This window comes from Herpailurus yagouaroundi, unplaced genomic scaffold, assembly GCF_014898765.1.
Source record: "Herpailurus yagouaroundi ecotype Mexico unplaced genomic scaffold, PumYag 140, whole genome shotgun sequence".
In the NCBI taxonomy this organism is placed as follows: domain Eukaryota; kingdom Metazoa; phylum Chordata; class Mammalia; order Carnivora; family Felidae; genus Herpailurus; species Herpailurus yagouaroundi.
In genome coordinates, this window is record NW_024412395.1 from 11,100,999 (window position 1) to 11,110,230 (window position 9,232).

At 56.8% G+C, this 9,232-nt stretch overlaps 1 protein-coding gene across 2 annotated transcripts in view; it reads right to left on the bottom strand.

Moving 5' to 3' along the window:
* Positions 1-8,005, bottom strand: part of STEAP3 (STEAP3 metalloreductase) — a 52,712-nt gene extending 44,707 nt beyond the window's left edge. The window contains exon 1 of one of the 2 annotated variants that reach the window (XM_040474868.1): positions 7,856-8,005. In XM_040474868.1, the coding sequence (XP_040330802.1) occupies positions 7,856-7,949 (94 nt within the window). In that variant the 5' untranslated portion in view covers positions 7,950-8,005. Of the gene's footprint in view, positions 1-2,540; positions 2,654-7,855 lie in introns of those variants that run through there. The other variant, XM_040474871.1, reaches the window with a different exon arrangement.
* Between the last annotated feature and the right edge of the window lie 1,227 nt (positions 8,006-9,232).

The window sequence follows — 9,232 nt, forward strand, 5'->3', positions numbered from 1 at the left end:
GCTTGGCTTTAGGTTTTAATGACTGCTTTGAAAGGCAAGCTTCCTGGTTTTAAATCAAGAGGCTCATCCTCAGTCCAGATGCTAGAAAGCAATTTCACGGAGTGCTCATCTTATGAAGCTTGGACCGCCCAGGCAAGGGAGACGTGGCCACCACACCAGTGGGGAGGGCAGGGAGGGGTAGACCCAGCCGCAGAGAGCCCAGACATCCCTGCAGACCCGGCTCCCCGGCTCCATCCCAACCTGCCTGAAAATCACCCCAGCCACTGAAATGTTCTTTTGCAGGCCGGTCAGAGAACGAAGCAGGGGGCACAGACTTTTCCTCCCAGTCTGGAAGACACTGGCCAGGACACTAAGCAGGGAGCCTCGAGGCCTGAGCCCTGCGGCCATCTCTGAAACATAGAAGAGGATGTGGAGGCCACTCTCTGGGCTTTAGCTACCTTTTCTAGGGAATTGAGGGGGCTCGGACTAGAAGAGCAATGAGCCTAGAAGGTCTCCAGCTGATTAACACTCAAATCCTGGGGGAAGAGGGAAGGATCTGATATTTTTTGCACTCGTAAAACTCATCACTTCACACAACTAATCCCTCAGGCAGGTATTCTTGTCACTGTCTTATAGAGATATCAAGTGCAGCGTCCCTTAGCAAGGTAGATGAAGAAGCAAGTGTGGAGAGCTGAGGACTTGGCCAAGGTCACATGGTGAAGAGCTGAGATTCAGACTCGGTTCCATCTGACTGCAAAGCCAAGGGCTCTCACTTACCGTGAGGCAGCTGAAGCTGCCTGACCCCCGCCTCCAGGGCTCAGGTGCGCAGCTTTGGACTATAGTCCTTAACTCTCACTGTTTAATTGCCTGGAGCCCTGCCCAATACTCTGATAAGCACAAGGAGGGAAGGGCCAGGGGGCAAGGAAGGGAAATGAACTGAAGAGGGCACATCTGTGATCCCAGGGTGACCACAGGTCCTGGGGAGCTCAGCAGGCTTGGGACTGGCTGTCCAACCTCCTAGTAAACAGGTGGCCTGGAATGAGCTCTGGGCTGGCTCTGAGGTCACTCCAGGCCTTCCTCCTAGATTGCCTGGCTAAGGCCACCTGCCCATCATTCAAAGCCTCCTTCAGGAAAGTTTCTATACCTCACTGATGCCCCCCTAAGTCCCATTTCTCCATCAGACAATGATCAAGCACATGCTCCCAGCTGTCCCATCACCCCTCTCCCCATTCCCCCAGGCCACCGGGGATAGAGACAGGCACAGAGATGGGTAAGACAGTCTCAGTCCTCCAGGTGCTTCTGGCTGGGTGCAGGGTCATGCAGCCTCTGATTCAGTCCAGGTGGATGGGATCTAGGCATCTGTATTTTTAACAAACCATGCAGGTGGCTGAGGGGGCACACCCCTGTGAGACCCTTTTGGCCGTGTGGATATCCTGGACCCCATCACTGCATTTTTTGGGCTTCCACCTCTGAGAACATGGCCTGTCGGTCTCACTGGCAGGCTCTGGGCTTCTAAGTCCGATAAATCTGTGTACAAATCCCTATTTCTGCAACTTGCTACCTGCGGATCTTTGCCAAATAGCCATGCTTTCTGGGGCTCAGTTTCTCCATCTGTAACAAGATGACAGTCGTGCCTTCCTGGCCTGAGGATTAACTGGGACAGTGCATGCATAGCAAGCTGCCTGGCACAGATAAATGCACAATAAATGTCCGCTATTAATTATATCATCACTGCACTCTGATAGACAGAAATACTTCCCTGGGGCTATTTCCAGAACCCCACTTCCCAGAGTCTGTTTCAGAGGCGGCCCTGGACACCTGGGAGGCCTTTCGGTGCCCTCTGCCACGGCTTCCGCAGGACCTGCCTACATTTTCTCCGTGGTTTCCGCCTCTTGGGCCCCAAAGACATTAGCTCAGTGTACCTTTCATCTATCCAGAGCGCCCAAAGTTCCAACCACACCCCTGTGGGCAGCCAGCCTCCACATTTCGGGGAAATAGGCAGGAGAGTCGAGTTTCCCAGGCAAGAGCTCGTGGCCAGAGGCAGGCACTGGACAGCCTGGCCCCTTCCAGTCCAAGGTCGGGCGCCCCGCCCCGGTCGGCCTGCTCCTCTGGGGCCGACAAGCGGCTGGGAGGCTTGGCGGGGAAGGTCCCGCCCACCGCTCCCCGCCCTTCCCTGAGACCCGCCGGCCGGAGCCTCGGGGACCGAGGACCCGAGCATTTGGCCGGTCCGCAAGGCTGCAACCCGGGTCCGGACGCGCGTTCTCCCTAGTCCCGCCCCGGGCAGGGCGTCCCCGGGCCCTGTCTCCCGGCACCGCGCACGCTGCTGGCGTCCCCAGGGAAGGCAGGCGCGCAGTGGAGGACCGGGGATCCGGGTTCTCTGTCGCCGGGCGCACGTGGCTCGGTCCCAGCGGCCCCGGTCGCCCGCAGACGCGTGGCGGCGCCCGGCTTTGGAGCGGCGGTGGCGCAGGGGTGCAGCGGGGTCAGCCGCCGGGGCGGGGTGGGGGGTCCCAGGCAGGGCGCAGCCCACAGCCCCGCGAAACGCGGCGGAGGGGGTCACTCACCAATCCGGCGCGCCGCTCGGAGCAGCGGCGGCGGCTGAAGGTCCGCGTTGGAGGCGGTGGCTCGGCCCGGAGGCTCCTCCCCTCCTGGCGCCCCGCCCGCCCCCGGGGCCGAACCTGCGGGGGAGGTGGCCGCCCGCCAGCCCGCCCCTGCTAATCAGCCTCCGCCGCCGCCCCCAGCAGCGCAATCGGGGAGCTGCAGGGTGCTCTGGCCCTGCAGCCGGGCGGCGGCGCCCTACGATCCTCCGCCCCCGGGCCCGAAGTTCAGAGCCAGCCCGCCCCCTTCCTGATCTACTTCCCCTCCTCCCTGCCGGGGCTCAAGTGTGCAAAACTCCCGGGCCACCACTTAACCAGGACAATGAGGGCGCGGAGACCAGGGTGACTTCTGTGTCCCGCTTCCTTAATCGGAGGGACACCTCAAATCCATTACCATTTTATAACCGGGGGCGAGTGGTAGGTCGGGTTTGCACAGATGGTAAGAGACCAAAGTGTCAGGTTGGATCCTGCTTCCGTCATTTTTGCAGTGGAAGCAGGCAGTAGAGGCCCCTTCTCAGCAAGGCAGGCAGCATCCAGGCACAATGGTCCTGGCATTTCTCTGTCCCTTGTCCACTTATTGGGCAGACTTTTGGTCCTTGCCCCTAGTCCTCAGGTTTCAAGGCCTGGGAGCTTGTGGAGGACCCTTGGGAGGAGCTGCTGGGGACAATGGAGATTGCCTTCCTGTCTTGACTTGCTGGGCCCCCAGACAATCCCCTGCCCCTGAGAAAGGTGGCCCCCAACACTGTCTGCTGGCTTCCCTTCCCCCATGTGGGTGGCTGTAAGGCGAGAATACCTTAGGGGTATCTTTCTAGAGGTGCTCCCATCTGAAGCCCTTTCTCACCTGCGACTTCACAGCAGGTGCTGCTGGTTTATTCCCCTCCCTTTACAGGTGAGGGTGCTCTGGTTAGGTGGGGTACTGTTGGCATTAGGGTCCGTCATCTGGGAGGCTGACTTGGGGGTTTCCAGACCCTGGGACTCGGTCTAGAATATGCCTGGGGGACATATTCCTTCAGCTCCTGATAAGGAGCTTCTGATTACTCCGGGGAGCCAAGCTGGGCGGGGAGATAAGCCCTGGGGAGGAGTTATCTGAGCCCCGAGGTCAGACACAAGGGGCTGAGCCCTGCAAATGGACCCCAAAGAGCACAACAGAGGGGTGAAGAGGCAGAATCGCGACCTCCTCCTGGTGGGAAGGCTGCTATGAAGGGCCTCTTCTCCCCACCCCCACCCCCCCTGAGATCCGCTCCAGAGAGCCAGAGCCTGCCCCACCTCCATAGTTTCCTCCTGCCTAGAATACCCTGCGTCCCAGCTCTCGCTGTGAGGCCCCAAGGCCCAGATCCTCTGGCACCTCCTTTTGCCCCGCCCTACCCCAAGGCAACACCCACTGAGCTCCTGCAGCAGTTCTCAAAGGTCCCTTTTCCGTTCAACACTCAGGGAATCCTGCCATACCACACAGTGTTCCATGTGCCGGGGACCCAGGTGCCCCATGCCTGGTCCCTGCCCTTGGATGGTGGGTTGCTGCTGCAGTGGGTTATAAACTTTGGGAAGATAGGAACCAGTTCCTAGCCCCCTTTGGTGACCCCCACGCACTAGGTGTTCTTTAAGTATCTGGCTGATGGCCATCTCTGAGCATCCTTCCTGCAATGCCAGTGGACGGCACAAGGAGACCGAGCTTGAGAAATGGAGGCACTCAGAGGTCTTCTGCCATTCTTGGAAGGACCCTTGGATCTGCCCAGCATCCTTCCAAGGACACCTGGTGGGGCTGTTTGTGGGGCTCCCCATGAGCTGGAGAGGTGAAGGCTGGCCTGGCAGAGGGCTACAGAGGGAGGAATGTCCTAAGCAAGAGCTTCCTCGGGAGAACATCCAGGGGCCTGAAAGGGTCGGGGCGTAGGTAATTGAATGCCCTTAAGTGGACAGACATCACCCACCCTGTCGGCCTTTGGCACTTTGCTTGTCCGTCTCCCCCTGGATTGGGAGCACATTGAGTGGAAGCTTATCTGGCACGGGCTCCGGTGTGGATGAGGGTTCAAGAAATGTTTCCTGAATGTTTGGGGGTGGGGAGGCAAACTTTTGGAAGCAGATGAGCTCTGTCCTGATCTAGGGGAGAGGACGGTATGTTGGCATTGGCTGAGCACCTCCTCTGCGTCGGCCTCGTGTCTGGTCAGGCCAAGGGCAGAGCAGTCAGAGCCATCCTTTCAAGATGTTGGGCAGATCCTGTTACTTCTCCGCTCCCCCCCTCCCACTCACCCCCATCCTGCCAGGATGGCCTCCTCCCTTTTCCTCAGATAGATTCAGCAGGGTCCTCAGGCCACAATCCTTGCTGTTCCCTCTGCCTGGACCCTGGTCGTCCCTATGGCCCTCTCTCCCTCTCTCAGTTCCTAGCAGAAATATTATCTCAGTGAGACCTACCTCATCGTCCCCTCATCCATGTACCTTGCCCTATTTCCTTCTTGTTTTTTATGTTTATTTTTTTTTAATTTTTTAACGTTTTATTTATTTTTGAGACAGGGAGAGACAGAGCATGAACAGGGGAGGGTCAGAGAGAGGGAGACACAGAATCTGAAACAGGCTCCAGGCTCTGAGCTGTCAGCACAGAGCCCGACACAGGGCTCGAACCCACAGACTGAGAGATCATGACCTGAGCCGAAGTCGGCCGCTTAACCGACTGAGCCACCCAGGCACCTCTATGTTTATTTTTGAGAGAGAGAGAGAGAGAGAGAGAGAGAGAGAGAGAGAGAGAGCCCGTGCGAGCCCCAGAGCACATGTGAGTGGGGGAGGGGCAGAGAGAGAGGAGGACAGAGGATCTGAAGCCAGCTCTGTGCCGACAGCGACAGCGGAAAGCCTGATGTGGGGCCCAGACCCACAAACTGTGAGATCATGGCCTGATCCGAAGTCGGATGCAAAGTGTTTCTTCCCTAACATGCTATCAAACACACTTTTCCTGTTTGTTGTTCATTAACTGTCCCCTCCCACAGAAATGCGAGCCCCCACCCCCTCCCATTCACTTCTGCATTTCCAGTACCTCGAACAGTGCCTGGCACAGGGTTGCTGAGTGAAGGTACCCCCATTCTCACCCTTCTTCACCTCCTTCAGCATCCCTGGGAAGCTTCCCCCATGGCTCCCGAGCACCTCCTTTGCCTTCCCCAGAGCTAGCATGGTTCTGGGACAGACCTGGTATATGCACTGTTGGAAGTCTGGGCCTAGAGCTGCTAAATATTCTATTTACAGAGCCCCTGGTGTCAGCCTCCAGAAGTAGCCTTTTCCTCTGAAGACAAGGGTAGCCCTTGGGCTAGGAAGACAACAATATCCAGGAAGAGAATCTAAGTTCATTGCCTTCTTGGGCCAGAGAGAAGAACGTTGTGCACTCTCAGCTTCTTGGATCGATCCAGCATCTGTAGGCTAGGACAGAGCCCATCCATTTCACAAAATAAACACCCTAATTGACTATGAGGAGATGACCACGAGAAGCTATGTGCCCAATGTGCTCTGACGCCTGCGGGCCAGGCCACCTGGACCTAGTCCTGCTGGGCTGGGGCTACAGACCCAGGGAGGACGCTCCTCACCAGTGCTGTCCTCCCAGCCTCTCGGCACAGAGAGCTGCTCCCCGACGTGACGGAGGGAATGAGGCTGCAATTCGGATTTAAGTTTACAGACTGTTTCCACTTGGCACCTTATTTTGAACCAATATCGTGTGACATTGTAAGGCGCGGCTTACAGGGCACTGGGACCCCCACCCCTGCACCCCAGAACTTGGTACTCTGGTGTAAGACTGCCTTCCTTCTTCTTCTTCAGTTTATTTATTTGTTTTGAGAGAGAGAAAGGGAGAGTGGGGGAGGGGCAGGGGGCAAGAGGGAATCCCAACCAGGCTCTGCTTTGTCAGTACAGAGCCGGATTCGGGGGCTTGATCTCACGAACCGTGAGACCGTGACCTGAGCCGAAATCAAGAGTTGGACTGAGCCACCCAGGTGCCCCGAGACTGGCCTTCTTCCAGTCTCTTCCAGACTCTTCCAGAGTCCATGTTGAAACATGGGCTCCCCCCAAGAGGAAAAGCCCTCTGAGCTCAGTGAAATGAGCTGTATATCCACAGGAGATTTAACACTGGCCAGCACGAGAGTGTAGAGAAGGTTCTAAAGGCAAGTGCTAATAAAAGGGGAGGGGGATAACGACTGGGGGTGGGGTGAGCAGGAGAAACCATTCCTCTCAGGGAGTCACTAGCACTTAGTAGGTACTTAACTCTGTGTAAGATGAAGTGTCTTGGCTTGTGACTAGACCACCGGTGGCCAGTGAGAATGTAGGAGCATTCGGTGGGCCCAGAAGCATCCATCTATGGTAGCATTACACTGCCTTTCAGTTGTGGGCGGGGGGTTGCAAAGGCACACAACTGGAGAAGTCTGGGTTTTAGTTAGTCCTTGCTCCACATGTGGTGCATGTGATGGCCTGGGGGTAGGGGTGGGGGTGGGGGGTTAGAACTGCCGAGTCTCAGGCCCACCCCAGAAGTCCTGAATCAGAAGTACATTTCAACCCGATCTGCCGGAGCTTATGTGTATGTTCAAGTTTGAGAAGGACTGGGACAAATGAAACCAGCAACTCCTTGAACACCAGGGCCAAGGTCGAGGATCAGAAACCTTGAGCAGACAACACTCACCCTTACTGAGCGGCACTTTAACACCGTATCCTTTGCTTTCTCAGAGTCTCTTATGAGTCATCAAATAGGCTGACTCAGTCTGCTTGTGAATTTGTATAAATATGGAATAACTGACTCTGTCCTTCACAACAATGCCTCTTATACAAAACTCCAAGAGGAGAAATGGAAGATGAGTACGCTTACTCCTTTCCAGTAACTGATCTTCTCCTTTTACCGCGGGGGCCAGGATACTCAGACGCATATTCACGTATTTTCCCCTAGACCATGATTTTTTGTGTCAAGTTGACGATCAGCCGCATCGTTAAACTTTTTCGCTCGAAGCTATCCTAAGTTGCTTTTGGAAAAAGCCAATTGTGCAGGCGAAAGGAATAGGAAACATCCGTGTGCCGTAGTGGCCAGTCCTCTCTCCCCCTTGACGGCCATCACCCTTTCATGGCAAGAGCAGGGTCGTGGCACGTCCTCTACTAGAATTTTGAGGAGAGAACAGAGGAGTAGGGAGAAGGACGTGGCTTCGAACATCAGCTGGGTGTTACAGAGGAAAGAAAACCCACCCAGCTAGGGGTCACAGCCGGGGAAATCATGACAGGGGGCTCACACCATGCCCCTTCCTGCTACCTCTGTGCCCATGCACACGTCTCACCTGATTGGGAGTGCAAGGTACTGTCCTTCATGCCAGGGGCCTCCTTGCAGGCTGGGGCGGGGGGACGCCGTTCAGCAGAGGCCTCAGTAGCCATCTCTCCATGTGTTGCTCCCTCTGCCGCTGGGTCCCCAGGTGGGGTATCTGCACTCAGCTCACTCACTGCGAGGGGTGGGGCGGGGAGGGGGTGTGTGGGCGGAGGAGAGAGTCAGGTGAGGCTGTTCAAGGACTGGAGTGTGGCAGCAGCTCTGCAGGGCAGAGGCGGGGTCACTGACCTTGGGCTCATCTACAAACACACTGTGGTCGGTGGCGGAGATAAGCCCTTCCCCCACCTGGGGATGTGTTTGAACCTGCTCAGTTCTGGTGCCTGGGTCTTGGCTCTCAAGGAAAGGGAAGGGAAGGGAAGTGACATGTGCTGAGGTCCCACCTTGAGGCCAGCGCTGTGGCAGGTTGAAATCACTCCATGTAAGCCTCCCTGGCCCCCGCATCCCCGAATGGGATCAGCCCCATTTTTCAGATGAGGAAAGTGACCTCATGCCCAGAAGAAGCGGCAGAGCTGGGATCCGAACCAGGTCTCCCTGACTCCCGCATCTTTCCACTACCTTTGCCCCGCTAAGTGGAAGGCTCCTGTGGGCCATGGCCAGCACGTCTTCGGTGACCCTCGTTAGTGCCAAGGACTGGGCCCGGCGTGGTGCAAGGGCAGAGCAGGGGCAGTCCATATAGTGTGACCAGAGGGGAGGTGAGCCACGGAGGGGGCCTCTCTCCCAGACACCCCTCACGGTGCCTGCCTGCCCTGCCTAAGTGACATTCCATCAAGCTGTCCCCAGGCTCCACAGGGGTGGCAGCTCCATGAGTCTGTCCACTGGGGATGCGCATAGCCTCAAGCGGGTCTGTGAAGGCTGCTTCTGGCTGGTGGGGTGCCAGTGCCGGTTTCACTGACCCACCCGTGTGCAAATGTGTCATCGGAACGACTTCAGACGTTTGCTGGTCTTTGACAGCATGCGAAAGGCAAGGGCCCTGCAGGAAAAGATAAGGGGGATAATGGCCCCAGAACTGCTGTTTGTGCCAAGGGCCAGGAGCCACAGTCAGCCAGGCCCGGGGTCTCCTGGGAGGAGGGGGGGGTGCCGGGCTTGGTCTCTGGAAGCATCTGTAGGGTAAGAAAACACACTGACTTGGGTTCAAGAGTGGTCTCCCCACTGAACCTTGATCCCCTCAGCTGTAATCTGGGAGAATATACCCCCTCACGTGGTGTGAGAATTGAGAAATTACCAGAGAAATGCCTGGCACTTAGGAGGGCTCGTTAAAACACAGTCACCCAACCTGAGAGGAGAAGAAAGGGTGTTCGGGGAGAGGAAGACAGACACTGAAAAAGCCAGTTCC